Source organism: Diorhabda sublineata, chromosome 2 (genome assembly GCF_026230105.1).
Source record: "Diorhabda sublineata isolate icDioSubl1.1 chromosome 2, icDioSubl1.1, whole genome shotgun sequence".
Lineage (NCBI taxonomy): Eukaryota > Metazoa > Arthropoda > Insecta > Coleoptera > Chrysomelidae > Diorhabda > Diorhabda sublineata.
The window spans coordinates 40,173,653-40,199,259 of NC_079475.1; the positions used below are offsets into that span (position 1 = coordinate 40,173,653).

Here is a 25,607-nt window from a genome sequence, read left to right on the forward strand (position 1 = left end):
TCCAGATTTTGACATGGTCAGTTGGTCTAGCCTTCGTGGATGTTCAAATCATACGCTATCCTCAAGATTTCTATTCGTATCACTAAATCCTAGAGCGGGAGACCCAGCAAAGGTCCTAGTTGGAGTTTCATCTTTTTCCATGCACCAGCGGCACTCCGGATCGTCCGATATGCCTATGGTATTAAGATGGCGTCTTAGATAAACGTCTCTGAACGGATTTCGTGACTATTTAAGCGACAAAACGTCCTTCTATCTGTGTCTTCGCTTATCTCACGCTAGGTGCCTCTATCCATCTCCGTCGAGCTGCTTTGCGCCATTTGGTCACTGCTCATCAAAATAATTGGACATTCACCGCGAACTGCATCCAGATTTTGACATGGTCAGTTGGTCTAGCCTTCGTGGATGTTCAAATCATACGCTATCCTCAAGATTTCTATTCGTATCACTAAATCCTAGAGCGGGAGACCCAGCAAAGGTCCTAGTTGGAGTTTCATCTTTTTCCATGCACCAGCGGCACTCCGGATCGTCCGATATGCCTATGGTATTAAGATGGCGTCTTAGATAAACGTCTCTGAACGGATTTCGTGACTATTTAAGCGACAAAACGTCCTTCTATCTGTGTCTTCGCTTATCTCACGCTAGGTGCCTCTATCCATCTCCGTCGAGCTGCTTTGCGCCATTTGGTCACTGCTCATCAAAATAATTGGACATTCACCGCGAACTGCATCCAGATTTTGACATGGTCAGTTGGACTAGCCTTCGAGGATGCTCAGATCATATGCTATCCTCAAGATTTCTAATTGTATCACTAGATCCAAAAGTGGGAGACCCAGCAAGGGTCTTAGTTGGAGCCGTACTCATGGATCTTGTAATATTGAGACAAGCGAGGAGCTGGACTTTGTCCAGTTGAACTCTTCTTTCTGCTTTCTTTGCACATGGCCACCACACGATGTGATAAGAAGTTTAAGATCCCATGTACAATTGAAGAACCTTTTACATGTCCAAAGGGCGAATACTAAGGGTTGCCACCCGTAATTTATAATATAGTATTGTAGGATATTTCAGGTGATTGTACTTTATACTCCGAGAGAACAATAAAATACTTTATTTCGCATATTTATGAAGAAATCGCTTTATTAAACTAACTTATGTATCTCTAGGGATTTTCAGAACTTACAACTCTACAAAAATTGCAACATAAGAGTGATGAAAGATTTTTTGCATTTGTTTAAAATAATTTCACGTTTATTGTCAATTCCTGCCGAGTCAGAATTGACAAAAAGAGTTTTTTCTATGCTGAATAGCAAGAGATGCGTGACGAAAGACACCAAACGTCTCTGAATTTGATAAAAAGTGAATTAGTTTTAAATATAGATGGTATTTGATGGTTCAGTAGAGATACTTTTTTCATTCAGTAAACTGCAAAAAACGTGGTTTGAAACGTAATGAATAAAAACAAATTCGTCGCTTTAGAGTCTAAATTTACCAATTCAATCTGTCTGAAAAGAAAAAGAGACGCTCGCTCTGTAAAAGTTTGTTATCCTGGGAATTAGCGGACTTTCTAAAAACTACTTTTTACATTTTTGAAACTTAGCTGGCTGTTTGTAATTTCTACTAACTATTTTCGTTGATTTTAAATAAAAGAAGTCTACGTTTTGATTTCGTAATTTGACGGTTATTTTTTCTTATATTCCTTTATTATTTACTTAAAAATTTACTCGCCTTTCCAAAATTTTTATCGAAAATTTTGATAAACCAATCTACTTTTTAATTTTTTCTCTTTCCTGAAATGATTTGGCTCAACTGAAAGGCGACGAATTGTACTTTATTTTGATACTAAGCATTTTTTTCTTACCTAAAAAAAATCGATTCATTTTAATTGCAGAAATGTGGAAGCCCTAGAAATACTTTACCAAACACAACAATTTTAAATAAATAATTATTGTGAAGTCACTGGAACGTTCAATTTAATATTAAATCGATTTTTTTCGTAAAATACTTTTAGAATTGCACAGATTTAATTCAAAAGATGAATGACCTCTTCAATTATTTATAACAAACGCGAAGTCGAACCGCAAATTCTTCGACAACAGACGTGGAAAACAAGATGTCCGTCTAATTGTTTCTATACATGTTCGAAATGTTTTGCCAATACACGTGCATTTCGAATCGAACGTGTCTTGTAATAAATAAATAACTTGGGTAGTGCTGACAACAATTAACCGGTAGTAGAATTGACAATGAATTTTACACTAAATCGATACATGTCCATTTTAAATCAATAACAATAAAATTACAAGCTCAAATTTTGGTTATAAATCGATGTTTACCTAATTAGTACGTATTTTGTGAAATGATAAAATCTACATGAGAAAATAAATTAATAAACCTAATATAAAAGCACTACCGATAAATTATTAAAGAGAATTAGTAGGAAAAGGAAGAGAATATAACAAAAATGAAAGAAAAATTACTTACTGAGATCGGAAAATGAAAAGAGAATGTTTTTTTAAACAAGTATCTTTGGTACTTGATGAGAAGAAAATGTCTTTCTAACCTCAACCTCATTTTAAGCACGCCCAACTGATGTCAGACTGCGGATACTCTAAGAGGAGGTCTTACAACCTATTGGAACGGAACGGAAATGATGTCATAAATTTGTAGGTTAATATATTCCATACGAAAAAAATTATCTTATTATCTAGATAATTTTGATATTCAGAAATTGCGAAGGGGCTTAAACTTCATTTCTCTTCTACACCGATTACACTGAGAACTTTGAACAATTTATAATTTTGAATCAAAACATTATGTTATAAGAACAAAATGACGGTGCATAAAGCAGAACAGCGACCCGGATGACAACACACCATCATCTTACAAACCCGTTAACACTTCGACGGCGTTATATGATATACATAGTGTTCATAAAATAAGAACATACTATTTATAATAATGAATTTATTGGATTGATTTATTTTTATTTTATAGAATGTTATTTACACAAAGCAGAAAGTAAAACACTTTTTGGGGTTTTATCTTTATTTTTTATTCGACCTAAACTTTCCCAAGATTTCTTTGGACGTCTTCGTTTTATCTTTTCCATTGATGTAGTATACGATGTATATGTTCGTTCTGTATTCATTAACATACCGAAAGTTGCGTTTTGAGTGTTCCATGTAGTGAAAATGACACTGCAAAACACTTTCGGGACGCTCTGGAGTAGACAACTTCAATGTTGACAGTTGACAGTTTCACTTCGATGATTTTGTATAACCTGAAATTTTTAATTTGCTCAAATTATTTGTTTTATCCGAAGTTTTGTCTAAATTAATGAATAATGATGAAAAATAAAACATCAATGATGAAGAGTTACTTGAATCCACGCCACCTGATCTCACCGATGAAAGCAATGCGGCCGTTCTTAATTCATTGCCGGATAAATCTCAGTGTAATTAAAAAAGTTTTGGATCTTATTCATCGTCTAAAAAGTGTTGTGTACGCCGCTCGTCTCGTAATTTTCAGACTTTCAGTACTTGGCATACATTCCCTTTGTGCTCTTCATTCTACAATATATCTAAAAACTATTAGCTATTGTTTTTGAATTGTTTTGATTACAGGTTTTATAATCAAGTCTTCTTTTATTGTTATTTCTTTTCTTAATCGATCTTTTTAGATATTACCTCTGAATCTTCGTAAGTACTTCTTTTTTGCTGCTTGAATTGATTCATTTTGGTATTACTTGTTAAATGTCAACCGCTTTAATTTTGAATTAGTTATGAGATCTATCTCAGGTGCCATTTGATAATAGCCGGTATTAGATGTTAACCATATTGTAAATAAAATGGAGAAGAGCTTGGATCACTGCCTAAATTCTCTTGTGGTGCACTGAGGCATATGTTTCTTATGTGCAGAATTAAATAAGATGGATGCATTTTGTACAATTTGCCATTGCTAGATTACTCTTTTGGAATTAAACTTTGAAATCTCAATATAAGATTATTAAAAGTATACTTGTAGTGTTGATTATATATATAGGGTGTAGATTCTTATTTGCTCTGAATTAATATTTGATTTAGATCAGATACTCGCCGTTTTTGATGTCTGATTATAGTAAATAAATTTCTAATAACCAATAATGGTATGATAATATATTGTTTATGCCTTCTCAAGGCTGTTTCTAATTCACCATGAAATTTACTTAATACAAATGTTTCAAACATCAATTTGACGTAGCATCTTTCAGTGGTAGAGACTGTGCGTCGCGATAAACTCAATATGGCCAATTTGACACCTGTGCGATAGCACGATTTTTTTTCTTGTATGTTTTGTGTACTTTTATAGGAAAGTTTTTCAATATGACGGACAGTGCCCAAAATAGAAGATTTTCATTGATGAATTTTCCAATCTCATTTCCTCCTACCCAACAGAGGAGGATGTCAGTGAGGAGTTTTTATTGGGTTATGGTTAATCCACTGGTAATTAGATCTTGTCTATTGTTACTTAATTACATGAATTTTTAATTACAATATTTATGAAATATTATCTTTTATTCGTAACATATTTGTACCTGAATATTTTTACAAAGACCAAAATAGGTCGAAACATCAATTTTTATCTATTTTAAAAATTAACATTCCTTCAACACAAACCTAAAATCAAACATTTTTATCGATTAAAGCATATTAATAAATCTAAGAAGTAATTTATGAAAATATTAGAACAAAATAAAATTAATGCTTAAAATCACAACAGAATGTAATTTATTATAATTTCTAGAATGTATAACCTCAAAATAATATAATTTGATCAAAATAAAACAAAAAATTCATTTTGTTAATCAATATTTGCTATAATTGTTCTTGTTACATATGGAGTTCGATCGATATTTTTCTTTGATTCATTAACAAAGTTTTTTACAATTTCGCAAACTATGAAACTACGAAAAATAATTACTTTCAAAAAATTTCGTTATTCTTAGAAATTAAATCATTGGGCAGCTTTCAAATTCTATTTTGCTAAGTTCGAAACGCTGGAAAATATGCAACCAATTTTACACGATTTCGAGTTTAAATTCAGAAATTGTCAAATTCTAATTAAGAATTACTAAGCTAAATGTTGAGAAAAAATGATTTATCATTAATAATTTCATAATCGAGTATTTAATATTGAATACTATTGATATTACGAAAAATCGTATCGATTTTATGCAGAAACATTTACTTCCGGCGATACCGGAAGTGGCCATTATCTCAGATATCGAACCATGGATAACTTTGATATATCTCTTCAAGATCTATCTGGATGTGAAAAGTCATTATGATTGACGCAGGAGAGTTTCTGTGGAAAAAGTATGAAATGCATTATCAATAGATAAAATGAAAATTCAGTATTTTTTGTAAGGTTAGGTTTTTTGATAAAAATGATGCATTTGCATTTTTTTTCACATAAACTCTTCTGCGCATGCGTCAATCGTCATGACTTTTCACACACAGATAGATCTTGATGAGACTATCGAACAAAGTTATGCATGGCTCGATATCTCTTAGCCTATTACCAAATAGTTACATGGTAAAAAAATCATTACGAGGGTTGCTACTTAAGTTTTAAGATAGACAAATGAAAACAAATATTTATAATTGGATATGGCTTAAGCATTCCGCGGCGGATGTGACGTTTTAAATGTTTAAAAACGTTTTTGTTTGAATTGATTTGTATATCAGGTTTGACATATTCACATTAATGTTGCCATGTCTCAAAATAAACTTCGTAGTACCAATTACTTTTATTTTTGCCTAATTTTGTTTCCTATATTCTTGAATCTTTAATTTTTTGTTAATAATCCAATTAACTGTAGTAACCCTTATAATTAAGATGATTCGGTATTGAAAAAACAATAATAATGGAAAATAAAATAAATTTTCATATGAATAATTAATTTATTCAATAAAATCTGTATCTTCTATATAACAAATAACAGATTTTTCCATTTCTTTCATGTATATGTGATTTCGTATTATTTTTCCAAGAAATAATTATAGATGTCACTGCTATTCAGTGATATAATGGTTGCCTACTTTTCACTTTATTGGAATCTAGCTGATTAGTAACTTTTTTATTAATTTTTAATACTTATCTGTCCAATTTAATATTGAAAATGTGATTTAAAGAAATTCAATACCTAACCTCATTAACATTACATAGAAACAAAATACGCACCAACTTTTCAAATCGAATTGATTTCACCGAAGTATTATTGTAATTTATTTTTACCACGTTTCACTTGGGTGATAAGGCTGCATGTAAAACATGTACTCGGCGCAATTTTGTAATATAGGTTAATAGGTTTTTATCATTAATTTTATTACAAAACATTGGTCAATAACCATCCTCAATATAACTGACTTTAAATTTGGTATTATCTTGATACTTCATTCCTCTAGTAGAATCTATCCAGCGACATCTATTGTGTAATAAATTCAGATAGAGTATTATAATATAATTATTATAATTTCTGGTTACTTATCTTTAAACGTGTCCAATTAATTCTAGTAATACAAATATCATTTATTTTATAATTCAACTTAATAATCTATATAAATTTGCTTTTCTCTTTTAATTGAAGTGATAATAAAAGTTTGATAAACACTGTTATAAACAGCAAGATTACAGTCACTGTATTCATAGTCTATTTGGATTTTGTGTCATATTAAATTTATTGCGAAATGCATTTGTAGTATCGCTACAAAGTATAATTTTCAACAGTTTTGTGAAGAATAAAAAATAATAACTTTCCTAAGGGCACATTTCCAGGTATAAAGACGGTATCTTTAATCCCTGTATTCAACTTGAAATGTTTATAATTGGTAAATAAAGATTTATCAACAGAGTAACAAAGAGTCTGTAATTCATTTACATACCGAAAGTTGCGTTTTGAGTGTTCCGTGTAGTGAAAATGACACTGCAAAACACTTTCGGGACGCACTGGAGTAGACAACTTCAATGTTGACAGTTGACAGTTTCACTTCGATGATTTTGCATAATCTTAAATTTTTAATTTTCTGAAATTATTTGTTTTGTCTAAATTAATGAATGATGATGAAAAAGAAAACATCAACGATGAAAAGTTACTCGAATCCACGCCAGCTGATCTCACCGAAGAAAGCAACGCGGCCGTTCTTAATTCGTTGCCGGATAAATCTCGTGCAAGGTACGAAAAACAGAACGAGCTCTTTATGAAGTGGTGTTACTACTCATCAGAGGCACCACCTTTGTATTAATTTCTTTTGTGATACATTTTTTTTTTGTTTTTAAGCGCCGTGGAATTAGAAAAATTTCTTCCACTAACGTTTTATGGAATAATCATCGTCACAAGTTCTCCCGCACGTGGGTCATCCTCTAATGATTCTAGTTTTTTTACTTTTATAGCACTTCGTATATGTTATTGAATAGATAAAAACGAAGATTTTCCTTGACTACATAATTTCCATTAATAAATTTCACGGTCTTGTGAAAATTTACATAAATATCATTCAGTCTTACGGGAATATTATTTCGAATTAAACAAATCATATTCATGAATGAAACAAACAACAATTATGATATAATAGTAATTATCTAAGAATAATTTAACTATCTAATTAACTAAAATTTTCGAGAATCGATATTGTAGATAAGTAGAAAAAAGTATAAGGTGCGTGCGCATATTTAGAGAAAAAAAACCTTGGTACTCACTAGAACGGAAGTTCTTAATAGTACGTTTCCTACGTCTGATGGGAGAATATTTTTTCTCTAATAATTGTTTTGTATGAACAAATATAATTTACAAACAAACATTCGTAGATATATTTTACTTATTTACTTACACAGATGGCGCTGCCATTGTCAAATCAATATGACGTTTATGAAGTACCATCTTTCAAAAGACTATGTGTCAAATTTCATGACATTTCGACTAGTCAGAAAAAAGTGACAGGCATTTAAGTAACGTTACTTTTTTATTTTCAATACATTGGATTCAAAATAATTTCGTGTGTTAGTTTAGTTAAGAAAATGTGAAGCATTGTTGCTGGAATTATCTCCTGATGAGAACCTGTATAGGATTAGTATTTAAAATAGCATAAACACACATAGTGTGTTCTAAATAGCTTTAACATCCAGAGTACAGTAGTCAAATTATTGCAACCACTTTATTTATTTATATTTTATGTAAAAAAATTGTTTTTCAAAGCTGTGAATTGAGTTATTTAGAAATTGTACCAAAAAGAAAACATCTTGTCACTATTGCTGATTAGAAACCGAAAATAAAAATCCGATATAAGCTTTCCAGAAATGGTTTCACTCATGCATTCAACGTCGAGGCATTACTTTAAAATATTGCTTCAAATAAAACAATTCACCGAACAATTATCGATCGCACCCCGTATATTTCAAGCAACGGCCTTGTAATGGTCATCATTAAAAAGCTTGCAGTATATAAAGAAGTAGTAACACACCCTGTATCAACCGATGATATAAAATAACTGCAACGCCAACAAAAAATAAAAGAAACCATCGATGAGAAAAACTTGCTAATTGTTGTAGTCTATAACTCTTCAGATCATGACAGCATCTTCTTCTTTTTTATATCGTGGTTATTTCTGTAACAAGAACTCGATATCGAGATGCTAAAATTACATCTTCTAAACTGGGAACGTCGCAAGTGGTAATATATTTACCTGAAGACATAAATAAATTGAAAGACGTGAGATGTTCTACAAGAGATGATCGTGTAGTACAGGACCGTACTTGCAATATAGTACAGTCGTGCGCAAAATTTATTTTTCAAATATCGATATATCGTTCATAAACATCGATATATCATTCATAAACATCGATATATCATTCATAAACATCGATATAACATAACAATAATAATGAAAGTGTTTAAAATGTAATGACAGATTGGTATTAGACATACTACTTTCTGTAATTATTTTTTGAAAATAAATGGAGTAGGTCGATGTTTCACTTTTCAAAATATCGATGTTCTAGGATCGACAGTTATATCGATGGTATGAACATTGTTATCTCATTACGTTTGATAAATATGGTACAAAAAATTATCCGAAAAAAATTATGATTCATTCGTACACGTGTTAACTGGTTACTGCTAATGAACATGAAGTATGAAGTTGGTTACACACATTATGACATGTTTAATGTGGGATTTATCACTAACTGCAAAATTTTTATTAAGTAGCACAAAAATTAGTTTTTAATATTAATGTGTTAATTATGAAATATGTTTTCACTTAGTAGTTGCATCTCTTTTTGTTTTAATGAGACGAAATGTGATAGTCAATACGAAATATTTTGAAATTAACCCGTTTTTTATTACGAAAAAAAGGGTTTCAAAGAAAGTTAAAATATTAATAAAACTCTAAAGTAATATTAATGCAATTTTTTTATTTTTTTTATCCTCTTAGTATAAAATTTTTTTCTAAACAATGAAACAATAGATGAACTAAGGAAATTTTCCTTTTAAATTATTTTATGAACATAAATCTTTTCATTTTTCTAAATTTCAAGCAAATTCTGATAGTCATTTGAAAATTGGTTGAAGTATCAAACAAAGCTTAGTCTCCAGAAATATAAAAAAGATGAGTATATCAAGTTCTCTTAAATTTTTTTCTATACAATAAAGCAATAGATGAACGAAAGACATTTTCCTTTTAAATTATTTTATAAACATAAATCTTTTCATTTTTCTAAATTTACAACAAATCCCGATACTGATTTAAAAATTAGAGAGAGAAATGGATGAGTTATCAAACAAAGTCAGCCTTCAGGAAAATAAAAAAGAAGAGTTATCTACAATAAATTACATATGTGTCAGCTGTCATAATAATATTTATTTAATAGCTTGTTATTTCGATATATGAAATTGAATTACTTTTAATAAACTTGTATATAAAAATTTTAATAGATTATAAATATTACTCTAATCAAGACCATATAAAAGTTGTGTGTATATTGATTGAACATTAGTTATTTACAAACTTTCAATATGGAAATATCTTTTTTGCAAAATAATTTTTTTCTATTCTAGGGGCATTTAAAATAGATTCTTCTATCAGGTAAAAAAATTAGTAGTTTCAATACTAATATCATAACATCATAAAACATAGGAAGTCTGTAATTGGCTTATAAAAATAACATATTTAAGGAAACCGCGATGTACACTCTTTTAAACCAGTATCACAGGGTTGACGTCCTTTGAATAACTGGACGACCTTGGTAATTACAACCTTTTGCGCCCACATGGTAGTATCCAGCAGCAAACAAGATGCAGTTTATGCAGGACCGGTTAAAAATATGCTTTTTTAAAAATAGTAATCATCAAGAAAAGATATGTTTATTTATATTATTATTCAGTTACATGGTAAAAAATGATTTAATACTTAAATCTTGGACGTAGTTAGACAATACACTTTTCTGTATGTCCAGAATTTAGAATAAAGTAATTAAAAGGTAGTAAAAAATGACTAATCGAGATGAGGGTTACTTTTTCAACGATATTAGTTAGTTTTTCACAAGGGTTCCATTCAACTTACCTAACTAATGTTTGGTTGGTTGTTAAACGAAAAGTAAACAGTTTTTTTGCTAGATTTGAAGCTTACATGCACTAAAACTAGACAAAATCATTTTTTTCCACTAGATATTTTGGTTAAATCATTTTGGTTGGGATTCTTACTAAATGGACAACCACAGCCACTTCAGTGTGGTAGCGATTTAATAAAATACCGAAAATTATTCAACGTTTTATCGTTCAACTTTTTAAAAAGAACAAATTTGTATCCAGCACATTTTTATACCTTCTCCCTCTTCTTCTGTGCTAACCTCGACCTCCCTAAATTTTTCCAATTGCTTATTTTTAGAAGAACGATTGCCTGTCATCTTTTCCAAACTCTTTCAATTGCCTTATGCCCTTAACAATTGAATTCAAGTATTTTTACTTTGTTCGCACATCAGCACTTTATCTTATGAGTTCTAGACCATCACCCACCTTAAGATTCCCAGTTTTCTGAAATTGATTCTTTTTTTTGAGAGGTGTGGAAATACTTTTTATGTACAATGTGTGGGACTTCCGCAACGTTCCAGAGGACACCCTATCCACTAAAACCGCACCTCTTCCGCACTGCTTCCATCTTTCTAAACCTTTAGGACTGAGTAATCATTACCCCAAAAGCTCAGATTGTCTTCCATATTATTTCAGTATGTTACTGTTGAGTTTTTAAGTATAATATCTGTGTTTCAAGAATATATTTAATCATCGTAATTCAGTTTCATCTTAAATTAATTAGTCTGCGAACTTTTAAAAGTGCGCATGCGATCGGCCCCTAAACTGATTCAGAAACATAGTTATTGTCTTCGTCATTGTTAATTTCATCGTTAACTATTATGAACGAGTTCAAAATATCAGTTCTTTGACGTCAAATATTTTGGTCGATGGTGGATGTATCTCGTTTTATCCTCCAATAAGTTGTTCTGCATTCTCAAAAGGATTTTAATGTCCTTTTTGTTGCTCAATATTGAATTCAAACATTAGAAGATTACATAATATCTATAATTATTGGGATTAAACATGATCTCATTCGTAAAAACCCACAATTAAATTAAAAAAAAAATACATTTTATGATGTTATAAGACAATTTTTTTTATTTTGCCTTAGGCATTTTATAGAGTTAATTGATAATATAATTAGAATTGAACGCGACTTTAGAATTGAGTTAATAACCAAATAGAATCGAATTGCTCCATTTTGGTATCTTTGTTAGTTTGATTAACATATTCTCCTTTCCTAAAGCAATCTCAGAAGTTAGTTTTCGTAATTTCCATTGATGAATTCGCATTAGTATCAATCGTTTTCTTCTTACCTTGGAAGGTCCTACATCAGGACTATATTGAAGCTAGTGAAGCTGTACGACTTGGTGTTTTCTTAGATATCGCAACTCAAAGATCAATGGATACATGGCCGTGTTTTATTATTGCTTATTTTGATTTGTTATTTGGTTAGTTTATCCATAATTAAACAACACGTCGATTAGTTGCAATAGAGAAAGCTGCTAATCAAATAGGAATACAACAGTCTATTCAGACAGGATTAAAAACAATATCATCAAAATCGCGAAATATTCTATTGGATTCGTGACACCAGAGTAATCTCTATGATAGATAAGCTTGCCAAAAATGGCGAAGACACAATGTTAGTACCGATGAAATTGTTAAAGATGCTATTGACACAAAAATCACGATATAGAAGTGACTGCACGATAACCAAAGCCAAGGCCAAGAATCAATGAAGAAACGACGTCAAATGTTGGAAAAAGATCTTAGACTAAGCTATAAAATGGAAAAATTAGAAGAATCGTTAGTGAACTAGGTTTCCAAATCTCCATGTCTCCAAGTGAAACAAGATTTATCTAGATCGAACTGCCCGTATAAACCTAACCTAACATACGTCCATGCGCCACAGAATTCGAAGTTTTTTGACACATACAATATTCCATAGATAATTATGACCCCTGTAATTCACTTTTAGTGACATGAATAAATGTTTGTAATTGTACAAATGATTTCATATAACTGTTAATATCGCAATGAGATTACTTCTTAAAACCGGTTTAATTTATTATTCTAAATACAGAAAGTAACGTTATGAAATAAATAGAATAAAAAGCTTGAGAGTCCGGTTATGATTATGGCGTTTCTCGTAATACGTAGGCAGATTTGCGATGTCTATTTATATACATTCAAGTATATTCTAAAGGAAGTCGACTGAGCTTGCATATCGAAACATTTTCTATTTATTCCATTTAACGAACCATTATCACTTTATTTGTATCTGTGTCATAACATATTCTAAATATTAGGTTAGAGTACATTAGGAACAGGGAAGTCCCAAAACATCTATCAAGAGTAACGTCAACCAATGTTGAGACAGTTGGTACTAATTGCCATACAGTTAATAAAAGTTCTTCGGGACGAATCCACATGAAAGATCTACCGGTGAAGATCTCGGGCGGAGTCATTCAAGATTCACGAGTGGCATGTACAATAACGAAGGAACTGGCGTGATTGCTCATTTGGAAAATCAAAAGTCACGTAATATAGTCCAGATTTAATACCAAGAGATTCTTTTTTGACTTTAATAGATACTAAGATGACTTGAGTAGACTAAGTGTCTTGATTTCAATTGGCAAATGATTGTGCGCTTTTTTCGCATTGTCCAGTATTGAGCCCTTTAATTAATTCTAAAAATGGAGTAGGTGGACAATGACAAAATAGGATTAGGCAAATAGATTCAAATATGAATAAGGAAAAGGAAAAAGTCGAGGAAAATAGAATTTCACCCATAAAAATTGATATATCAATAATCTTATCTAATTGAGTAGCTTCCTTTTTGGGTTTCTTTGTCGTTTTAAGTTTCGTCTGCTGTTATCATTTGTTTTATTTGTTTCTTCTATATTTCTATACTTTTTTTTTGGTTATGGACCTCCTTAGAAAGAGAGGGAGATTTGTTAAATTGTTTTTGTGTGTAATAGAGACATAGGATATGGTTAATTCCAGTTGTAGCCTTGACGTAAGGTAATTGCAAATTTGAGGTTATGGTAACTTTAGTATCCACTCGTTTTATGTCTGTCCGCCAACACCGACAAAAAAAAAATAAATTAATGGGAGAGAAAAAGGGCGTGACGAACCGAGTTTTTGTAGTCGATGTGTGAGTGAGTTCACTCTGAGTTGCTATGCAGGAACGGATACAGCCGTAGCTGTATTATCGTCTTTTTTCGGCCATGAACTGGTTCACCAGGCTACCAAAAAACCTACAAAGATATACCAAGACGCGAAATAATTATTATTTGCTATTTTATTTTGTCAATTGATAATATATATTCAAAAATTGTTAAAGTATCAGTAGATGAATAGCTGTTTTTGTTACAGATCGAGGAGGGTGATCGCGGCCCATCAGAGATGACCGCGTCCCTCGGAGTAGGCGGCGAAAGCGGTGGCGATAACGCCAACCACGGCCATGACGGATCCAATAACCACAACGACGTATACACAGTATCGGTGACCGGAGCTTACGACAATAAAGCTTTCAAAGGCGATACTAATAACGGAGGCCCAAAGAAACCCCCGCGAGACATAACCGACGAAGAAGCTTTCCAACAAGGCAAATTCAAATTGTCGACTAAAGAAAAATGGAGAATCCTCAAAAACGTTTCGACGATTTCGTGCGCCTTCATGATCCAATTCACAGCTTTCCAGGGAACGGCAAATCTACAAAGTAGTATAAACGCTAAAGACGGACTCGGTACGGTGTCCCTTTGTGCAATTTACGCGGCACTAGTAGTGAGTTGCATTTTCGTGCCTACGTTCGTTATAAAAAAACTCACCGTTAAGTGGACACTTTGTTTTTCATTGATGTGTTACGCACCATACATTGCCGCTCAATTTTATCCTAGGTTTTACACGTTAATACCAGCTGGTATACTCGTCGGTATCGGCGCCGCTCCCATGTGGGCGTCGAAAGCAACGTATCTCACACAAGCCGCCGGAGTTTATGCCAAATTAACAGATCAAGCTGTTGACGGTATTATCGTAAGGTTCTTCGGCTTCTTCTTCTTGGCCTGGCAAACCGCTGAATTATGGGGAAACCTCATTTCTTCATTAGGTACGTACAATTAAAAATATCACTGCGATTTTTCTTGTAAACTCAACCAACTTACCAAAAATTATCAATATTATTATCATATTATCAATATAAATATACTATTCTCATGCATTTAAACAATTTTTAATCACGAAAAGGTGCATTCATACACTAACTATTCACTAAAACTCAACCACTAACACTAATTTATTTAAATAAACCGTTGCGTTCACTTTCTACTACTAGGTTTGTTCATTATGACATCAAATCCAGAACGTTTGCTTCCTAGAAATTCTTAGTTTGTCGTAAATGAATTTTAAAGTCACATAGACAAGCATACCTCTCAAGAAATACCCGGCGCGTCCACCAAACTTTAGTTTAGACGATATATTGGAACAGGACCGGTTTCATGGTTTATAATATAAACTCGTAACATTATATTACGCCTAATTCATTGGAACTGAGTGAAGAAACTGAAATGAATGGCCTAACATTAACATCGTGAAGTAAAACAACCTTGAATCTACATTTGGAGGAATCAAGAGGCGTCGTTTTGTAGGAATATGATTTATTTCAAGCTTGGTTATCAACCTCGCAATATCAAAACATGCACACATAGATCCTTCAGCTTTGTAAACTACAAAAATCTATCGCTTCTACTTCTAAACGAAGTTATATTTGTACCTTTAGGCAGAAGATTTCTTTCTTGTAATTATTTCGAGAATTTAGCTTGTTATTTTGATATTCCCAAGCCATTTAGTTTAGTTTAGTGGTAGATGTTTAGATGTCATCAGTTCAAAGTCACAAAGACAAGCATACCTCTCAAGAAATACCCGGCGCGTCCACCAAACTTTAGTTTAGACGATATATTGGAACAGGACCGGTTTCATGGTTTATAATATAAACTCGTAACATTATATTACGCCTAATTCATTGGAACTGAGTGAAGAAATGGATGGCCTAACGTTTCCATCTTGAACTAAAGCAACTTTTAGTTTATTTTAGTGGTATATGTATAAAAAATCACCATAAAAGACAGAAATCACTCAGTCAACCCTCATTTCATTCTCTTAAACTTATAGCGGGACACAAAAGGATCAACTGACCAGTTTAGTTTGCTAGACATTCGTGAATACGAGGTCTGGCTATTGATTAACGAACCTGCTCGCCTAGAGGGCGCCCTAGACGCGTGAAGCCACTATTATAGTATTTGCGCAGTAACGATTTTAATTCCATAGAGTGCTATAAATTATTGCAAGACGCCTATGGGGACAATTCTCTATCTCGTGCGCGTGTTTTTGAGTGCTGTAAGCGCTTTAGTGAGGGCAGAGAAAGCAAATCAAAATTCAAGGCAATGCTGACAGTTTTTTTCGACATTAACGGAATCGTGATGACTGAATGAGTTCCAGAGGGTCAGACTGTCAACCAGATTTAATATTTGTCAATTTTGGCAACACTGCGAGAAAGATTTTGCACCAGGACAACGCACCTGCTCATAAAGCGTTTTTGTGAAGTAATATTTGGCTAGTATTCACCAGATTTGACACCGTGCGACTTTTATTTGTTTCCGAAGATAAAATCTGCTTTGAAACCCGATTTGAGTCGATGGAAGCGGTAAAGCAGCGCTCCTAAAGGCACTCACCAAAGAAGACTTCCAACTCTGCTTCGTCTAATGGAAAAATCGTATGGAAATGGAATAATTTTTATAATAAAACCGTTTTATGTAACCAGTCTCGTTATTTAATAGCTGGACCTCGTATATTCAAATCTGTATTTCTCGTAATTCAATTTATAAATATTATTGTCTCGAAATTTGTTATAATTCTTTAAAATAATAACAATTTCATTCTTTAAATGTTTATTCAAATACGAAAACAAATATTCTCTATTGGACTTTAATCGTTTAATTGTTCTCATAAAACCAAATAATAGGTTAGATACTAAAACAATGAGAATAAAAGGATTTTCTCAATTTCTAATCTAATTGTGTACATTCTATTTAAGATAATTTTTGTAGTTCATACAAAATAATATATCAGAGACATATAAACGAAAATAAGATTGAAAATGGCTGCGTAAAAAGTTAACAATAACAATGAATTGTAAACCGACAAATTGTCATAAAACTTTGGAGTATGTTTACCTTGAATAGAAGATTTAAATTGCTTATTTAATAACAAAAAATTATTAGCCACTACGATACTTATAAAGAAATCAATTATTTGAAAATAATCACTATTACGTCATTTTAAAATCCTAATGATATCATCTTACTGTCAATTAGTGAGGCGCCAGGCATGCGCAGTCGTTTCTTACATAAACAACGGACAAAAGAAAATTAATGTTTCATTTAACAAGTATTAATAAAACAAGGTAAACCACTGTAGTCTAAAAAATAGATAAAAAACTGGTTATTTAATACATCTTCATCTAAAAGGTAAAGAAATAAATATAGAGCCTTTTAGAGCTAAATATTTTAATATAATGACAATTATTTTATCGACAAATATTCCTGGTTCTTCCAGTTCCACGCGTTATTGTCGATAACACCAGCGACACAGCCGTTGGATCCAGGGATGGTAAATTACGTGAAAAAACAACAAATTGGTTATAAAATTGCAAAATCAAAACCAATCGTAATCCGAAAGTCACAAATACTCCTTATTTTAATCATAATTTAAGTGAATTGAGATATTTCGATGTACTGCTCTAACTAGGATCATATTGGTTCGCTCGGAAGAGCACCTGTTGTAGTTTTATAGGTCAACGACCTTTCTTCCATGCTCTAAGCTATCCAAGATTCTGGTCAAATATGGATCGTCTAGAAGTAGAATTGTTCTCTTCTATATTGAGCAACACTCTAAAGATAAAGGAATCTTGACCTTGTAGAGAATTAAAAGCTGCTACGGAGTATATAGCTTTTTGGTCTTAGCTAATTCGACCTTGCGACTATGCCAGGACATGTTGCTCACAACCTTAGCACTCAACAAGCGAATTTGCGGTGATGGTGACATTTAATATCCAGATAGGACCAAATCCTGAACTACAGCGCCAATCTTCTTGGTAAAACCCGCAGCCTCGGTCTTTGCTGCATTAAACTCGATCAGTTCCACCCACTTCAGAATATTTTCGATATTGGTATTGATGGTGGTGATCTGTCGCTGCCTTTGGATTCGTTTTGTTGAGTAGATTGTTTGGTCTCAGCTAATTCGACCATATGACTGTGCCAGGACATGTTGCTCACAACCCTAGCACTCAACAAGCGAATTTGCGGTGATGGTGACATTTAATATCCAGATAGGACCAAATCCTGAACTACAGCGCCAGTATTCTTTGTAAAACCCGCAGTCTCGGTCTTTGCTGCATTAAACTCGATCAGTTCCACCCACTCGAGAATATTTTCGATATTGGTATTGATGGTGGTGATCTGTCTCTGCCTTTGGACTCGTTTTGTTGAGTAGATTTTTTGGTCTCGGATAATTCGACCATACGACTATGCCAGGACATGTTGCTCACAACCCTAGCACTCAACAAGCGAATTTGCGGTAATGGTGACATTTAATATCCAGACAGGACCAAATCCTGAACTACAGTGCCAGTCTTCTTTGTAAAACCCGCAGCCTCGGTCTTTGCTGCATTAAACTCGATCAGTTCCACCCACTCCAGAATATTTTCGATATTGGTATTGATGGTGGTGATCTGTCGCTGCCTTTGGACTCGTTTTGTTGAGTAGATTTTTTGGTCTCGGATAATTCGACCATGCGACTATGCCAGGACATGTTGGTCACAACCTTAGCACTCAACAAGCGAATTCGCAGTGATGGTGACATTTAATATCCAGACAGGACCAAATCCTGAACTACAGTGCCAGTCTTCTTTGTAAAATCCGCAGCCTCGGTCTTTGCTGCATTAAACTCGATCAGTTCCACCCACTCCAGAATATTTTCGATATTGGTATTGATGGTGGTGATCTGTCGCTGCCTTTGGACTCGTTTTGTTGAGTAGATTTTTTGGTCTCGGATAATTCGACCATGCGACTATGCCAGGACATGTTGCTCACAACTCTAGCACTCAACAAGCGAATTTGCGGTGATGGTGACATTTAATATCCAGATAGGACCAAATCCTGAACTACAGTGCCAGTCTTCTTTGTAAAAACCGCAGCCTCGGTCTTTGCTGCATTAAACTCGATCAGGTCCACCCACTCGAGAATATTTTCGATATTGGTATTGATGGTGGTGATCTGTCGCTGCCTTTGGACTCGTTTTGTTGAGTAGATTTTTTGGTCTCGGATAATTCGACCATGCGACTATGCCAGGACATGTTGCTCACAACTCTAGCACTCAACAAGCGAATTTGCGGTGATGGTGACATTTAATATCCAGATAGGACCAAATCCTGAACTACAGCGCCAATCTTCTTGGTAAAACCCGCAGCCTCGGTCTTTGCTGCATTAAACTCGATCAGTTCCACCCACTTCAGAATATTTTCGATATTGGTATTGATGGTGGTGATCTGTCGCTGCCTTTGGATTCGTTTTGTTGAGTAGATTGTTTGGTCTCAGCTAATTCGACCATATGACTGTGCCAGGACATGTTGCTCACAACCCTAGCACTCAACAAGCGAATTTGCGGTGATGGTGACATTTAATATCCAGATAGGACCAAATCCTGAACTACAGCGCCAGTATTCTTTGTAAAACCCGCAGTCTCGGTCTTTGCTGCATTAAACTCGATCAGTTCCACCCACTCCAGAATATTTTCGATATTGGTATTGATGGTGGTGATCTGTCGCTCCCTTTGGACTCGTTGTGTTGAGTACATCGTCGATCTACAAGAGAAAATTAATAGGTGACAAGATGCATCCCTGTAGAACACCAGAGTTGACTTACTGAGGTGTGTTCTTGATGGATCGTTTCACAAACCGTACGATATTAATTTATTTACAATGTCGACATGCCAAACCTTGTCAAAAGCCTTCGATATATCCAGTGAAATTGCTATGGATTCCCCATATTTCTCTATAGCTTCAGTCCATACGTTGGTGACATATTCAAGGAGATCGGGTTGATGTTTGATGCTGATGTTAGTAAACTCAAGATATCTTAAGATTGGATGGTAAACAACTTTCTATGTTGAACTAGAGGCCAGACAGACTTAACCAAGAAAGGAAAAGTACCAACATAAAAACAAAAGAGGACGAAATTATTTTGTTACAAAATTGATTTACCCAGAATTTTATTGTGAAGGAAACTGTTCGGTAAATTGTTTGCAAAACGTTTCCAATCAAGTACTGGTGGAGTGAATATGTTGAAGGAAAAATATTAAAACGTTTTAAAATAAAAAGAAAACAATTATTATACTTTGGTTTATATAAATGCTTGTTTTTTTATTTTCAGTTCTCAGTAATCCCCATGGAGGTGGAGGTAGTCATTCTTCCAACGGTACTAATTACGACCTTTGTGGAGCAAATTTCTGTGTTAACACCATTAATAATAACGAGAATTTGGAAAGGCCAGACGATAAAGAAATTTACGAAATTTCGATGATATACTTGGCGTGTATCATAGCAGCCGTCACACTTATTGCATTGATCGTGGATCCACTTACAAGGTAAGATGGTAGTTTATTTATTTTTAATTTAACACTAGGTATTCTGAACTAGTTACAATTCATTAAATTATACACTGAGATTTAAAACTACATTTATCTAATTCTTAACTTATTAGTTTATTTAAACACGCCGTGACTTGTCGATCCCAATGTGTTCGGGTAGACAACAGATCATTTACTGACTTCCGCTGCTAAACAAGCACGCATTTATATCAGAAAGTATTTTCTAGAATACTGGAAAGTAAACAAATAAATAAAAAGGTTGAATTAGTTGTGTTGTGTTGAAATTAAAGTGTATGGAAGCTCTAAGTCTTTATGTACATTTAGTATACTTATCTCATCGTTTATCAATGAAAATAGACATTTTGCGTAGACGTACTGACTCAAACCAGTGTAGAATGGGACTCAGTAGGAGTAGAATCCGAGTTGATATTAATATGATTTTTTCCAAATTCAATTTGACCATAAAACGAATTATGCAGTTTTAATTCGGTCTTAAGAATAAGATTTCCGAATTAAAGTCTCATTGTTCACAAAAAATAACTTTGCTGTGTTTAAAAAATGACTTTTCCTGAATTTAATTTAGTCAAGACAATAATTTTACGGGTCCAATTTTGTAAAAAAATGGGTTTCCAAATCAAAGGATTATTTAATGAAAAAAAAAACCTGTCTAATTTGATCAAAAATGGGCTTTTCCAAGTCAAAAGTTGTCAAAAAAAAACGTTTAAAAGTTTAAATTTGTCAAAAATGATTCAAACTGTAAATCGTATTGAAAAAATCCTTTAAAAGTCTAATTTGGTGGAAAGAATGTGTTTTCCAAGTACAAATTTATCAAAAAACACCTGTAACTATGCCAAAAAAGGTATTTTCGTAATTAATTAGATCAAAAAATCAGGTACAATTTTGATAAAAAAGACTTTTTTACATCAAGTCTCATTTTGACTCCTAAAATGACTTTTACACGTTAAATTTTGTCTTAAAGGGCTTTTCAGAGTATAATTTAAATAAAAAATTTAAAAGAAAAAGCTTTTAAAAGTTTAATTATGTCAAAATTTGCCAGAAAATTGAGTTTTTCAAGTGAAATATTGATAAAAAAGATTTTTTTACATCAAGTCTCACTTTGACTCCAAAAATGACTTTTCCACGTTAAATTTGGTCTTAAAGGGCTTTTCAAAGTCTAATTTAAATAAAAAATTTAAAAGAAAAGGCCATTCAAAGTTTAATTATGTCAAAATTTGCCAGAAAATTGAGTTTTCCATGTCGAAATTTGATAAAAAAGACTTTTTTACACCAAGTCTCACTTTGACTCCAAAAATGACTTTTCCACGTTAAATTTGGTCTTAAAGGGCTTTTCAAAGTCTAATTTAAATAAAAAATTTAAAAGAAAAGGCCATTCAAAGTTTAATTATGTCAAAATTTGCCAGAAAATTGAGTTTTCCATGTCGAAATTTGATAAAAAAGACTTTTTTACACCAAGTCTCACTTTGACTCCAAAAATGACTTTTCCACGTTAAATTTGGTCTTAAAGGGCTTTTCAAAGTCTAATTTAAATAAAAAATTTAAAAGAAAAGGCCATTCAAAGTTTAATTATGTCAAAATTTGCCAGAAAATTGAGTTTTCCATGTCGAAATTTGATAAAAAAGACTTTTTTACACCAAGTCTCACTTTGACTCCAAAAATGACTTTTCCACGTTAAATTTGGTCTTAAAGGGCTTTTCAAAGTCTAATTTAAATAAAAAATTTAAAAGAAAAGGCCATTCAAAGTTTAATTATGTCAAAATTTGCCAGAAAATTGAGTTTTCCATGTCGAAATTTGATAAAAAAGACTTTTTTACACCAAGTCTCACTTTGACTCCAAAAATGACTTTTCCACGTTAAATTTGGTCTTAAAGGGCTTTTCAAAGTCTAATTTAAATAAAAAATTTAAAAGAAAAGGCCATTCAAAGTTTAATTATGTCAAAATTTGCCAGAAAATTGAGTTTTCCATGTCGAAATTTGATAAAAAAGACTTTTTTACACCAAGTCTCACTTTGACTCCAAAAATGACTTTTCCACGTTAAATTTGGTCTTAAAGGGCTTTTCAAAGTCTAATTTAAATAAAAAATTTAAAAGAAAAGGCCATTCAAAGTTTAATTATGTCAAAATTTGCCAGAAAATTGAGTTTTCCATGTCGAAATTTGATAAAAAAGACTTTTTTACACCAAGTCTCACTTTGACTCCAAAAATGACTTTTCCACGTTAAATTTGGTCTTAAAGGGCTTTTCAAAGTCTAATTTAAATAAAAAATTTAAAAGAAAAGGCCATTCAAAGTTTAATTATGTCAAAATTTGCCAGAAAATTGAGTTTTCCATGTCGAAATTTGATAAAAAAGACTTTTTTACACCAAGTCTCACTTTGACTCCAAAAATGACTTTTCCACGTTAAATTTGGTCTTAAAGGGCTTTTCAAAGTCTAATTTAAATAAAAAATTTAAAAGAAAAGGCCATTCAAAGTTTAATTATGTCAAAATTTGCCAGAAAATTGAGTTTTCCATGTCGAAATTTGATAAAAAAGACTTTTTTACACCAAGTCTCACTTTGAATCCAAAAATAACTTTTCCACGTTAAATTTTGTCTTAAAGGATTTTTCAAAGTCTAATTAAGTGAAAAATTTAAAAGAAAAGGCCTTTCAAAGTTTAATTATGTCAAAATTTGGCCAGAAAATTGAGTTTCCCATGTTGAATTTTGATAAAAAACATTTTTTTACACCAAGTCTCACTTTGACTCCAAAAAAGACTTTTCCACGTTGAATTTTGTCTTAAAGGGCTTTTCAAAGTCCAATTTGAAAAAAAAATTGAGAGAAAAGGCCATTCAAAGTTTCATTGTATCAAAATTTGGCCAGAAAATTGAGTTTTCCATGTCGAAATTTGATAAAAACGAGATTTTTCTAGTCCAATTCTCATTATCCCTCTAAAAATGACTTGCCTCTATTAAATTCTATCAAAAAACGCTTATTATATCAAAAAATTGCTTTGTCATGTTAAATTTGTTAAAATCAGGTATCTCTAAGTGTAATTTGACCGAAAAAGACTTTTCCAAATCCAATTTTGTCAAAAAATGGCTCAAATATTAACTTAACCTATAACTTATTAACGTTTCTTCAAATTATATCGACAGTTCTTTTTATATATTTGATATCAAACTGAAATTTATCGATTCTTTGTACATACAAGTTATATGAATAATTTATAATATTATTAAACAGAAAACAATGTGGCATTAAAAGTAAATGATACATCTAATGTTTAATGTCGTGAAACAAACACAAATTGTTAGCTTCATTATTAAATTCCACTTATCTGTAATTATAAACTCGAAGGCTTCAGAAGCCTTTAAGTGTCGTCTAAAACACAATAAAATTACAATATAAACACAATAATGTGTCGTAATAATAAATTCAGCCTCAATGAAACCTCAGATGAGGCCATAAAAAAAAGTAATATCTAAATAATAAATTATAGAAGATATTATTAAAAAACATATGTTGAATTTTTATTAAGTTTGACGCCAGTATTAAATTACAACGTCAAGATATTAACTTTGTTATTGAAAAAATGAAATTTCCAATTTTAAAGATTAATATGATGACTTTTCCACGTTAAATTTTGCCTTAAAGGGGCTTTTCGAAGTCTAATTTGAACAAAAATTTTAATAGAAAAGGCCTTTCAAAGTTCAATTACGTCAAAATTTGGCCAGAAAATTGAGTTTTCCAAGTCAAATTTTGATAAAAAAGATTTTTTTACATCAAGTCTCACTTTGACTCCATAAATTACTTTTCCACGTTAAATTCTATCTTAAAGGGCTTTTCAAAGTCTAATTTGAATAAAATATTTAAAAGAAAAGGCCTTTCAAAGTTTAATTACGTCAAAATTTGGCCAGAAAATTGAGTTTTCCAAGTCAAATTTTGATAAAAAAGATTTTTTTACATCAAGTCTCACTTTGACTCCATAAATTACTTTTCCACGTTAAATTCTATCTTAAAGGGCTTTTCAAAGTCTAATTTGAATAAAATATTTAAAAGAAAAGGCCTTTCAAAGTTTAATTACGTCAAAATTTGGCCAGAAAATTGAGTTTTCCAAGTCAAATTTTGATAAAAAAGATTTTTTTACATCAAGTCTCACTTTGACTCCATAAATTACTTTTCCACGTTAAATTCTATCTTAAAGGGCTTTTCAAAGTCTAATTTGAATAAAATATTTAAAAGAAAAGGCCTTTCAAAGTTTAATTACGTCAAAATTTGGCCAGAAAATTGAGTTTTCCAAGTCAAATTTTGATAAAAAAGATTTTTTTACATCAAGTCTCACTTTGACTCCATAAATTACTTTTCCACGTTAAATTCTATCTTAAAGGGCTTTTCAAAGTCTAATTTGAATAAAATATTTAAAAGAAAAGGCCTTTCAAAGTTTAATTACGTCAAAATTTGGCCAGAAAATTGAGTTTTCCAAGTCAAATTTTGATAAAAAAGATTTTTTTACATCAAGTCTCACTTTGACTCCATAAATTACTTTTCCACGTTAAATTCTATCTTAAAGGGCTTTTCAAAGTCTAATTTGAATAAAATATTTAAAAGAAAAGGCCTTTCAAAGTTCAATTATGTCAAAATTTGGCCAGAAAATTGAGTTTCCCATGTTGAATTTTGATAAAAAAGACTTTTTTACATCAAGTCTCACCTTGACTCCAAAAATGACTTTTCCACGTTAAATTTTGCCTTAAAGGACTTTTTAAAGTTTAATTTAAATAAAAAATTTAAAAGAAACGGCCTTTCAAAGTTTAATTACGTCAAAATTTGGCCAGAAAATTGAGTTTCCCATGTTGAATTTTGATAAAAAAGACTTTTTTACATCAAGTCTCACCTTGACTCCAAAAATGACTTTTCCACGTTAAATTTTGCCTTAAAGGACTTTTTAAAGTTTAATTTAAAAGAAACGGCCTTTCAAAGTTTAATTACGTCAAAATTTGGCCAGAAAATTGAGTTTCCCATGTTGAATTTTGATAAAAAAGACTTTTTACACCAAGTCTCACTTTGAATCCAAAAATGACTTTTCCACGTTAAATTTTGTCTTAAAGGGGCTTTTCAAAGTCTAATTTGAACAAAAATTTTAATAGAAAAGGCCTTTCAAAGTTTAATTACGTCAAAATTTGGCCAGAAAATTGTTTTTCATGTCGAAATTTGATAAAAAAGACTTTTTTACACCAAGTCTCACTTTGAATCCAAAAATAACTTTTCCACGTTAAATTTTGTCTTAAAGGATTTTTCAAAG

At 32.0% G+C, this 25,607-nt stretch overlaps 1 protein-coding gene across 6 annotated transcripts in view; it reads left to right on the plus strand.

Moving 5' to 3' along the window:
* Nucleotides 1-25,607, plus strand: part of LOC130452602 (UNC93-like protein) — a 105,959-nt gene that overhangs the window by 62,572 nt on the left and 17,780 nt on the right. For 4 of the 6 annotated variants that reach the window (XM_056791936.1, XM_056791939.1, XM_056791935.1 and 1 more), the window contains exons 2-3: nucleotides 13,985-14,717; nucleotides 20,095-20,308. In XM_056791936.1, the coding sequence (XP_056647914.1) occupies nucleotides 14,015-14,717; nucleotides 20,095-20,308 (917 nt within the window). In that variant the 5' untranslated portion in view covers nucleotides 13,985-14,014. Of the gene's footprint in view, nucleotides 1-4,344; nucleotides 4,479-13,984; nucleotides 14,718-20,094; nucleotides 20,309-25,607 lie in introns of all 6 variants that reach the window. The other 2 variants (XM_056791933.1, XM_056791934.1) reach the window with 1 other exon arrangement.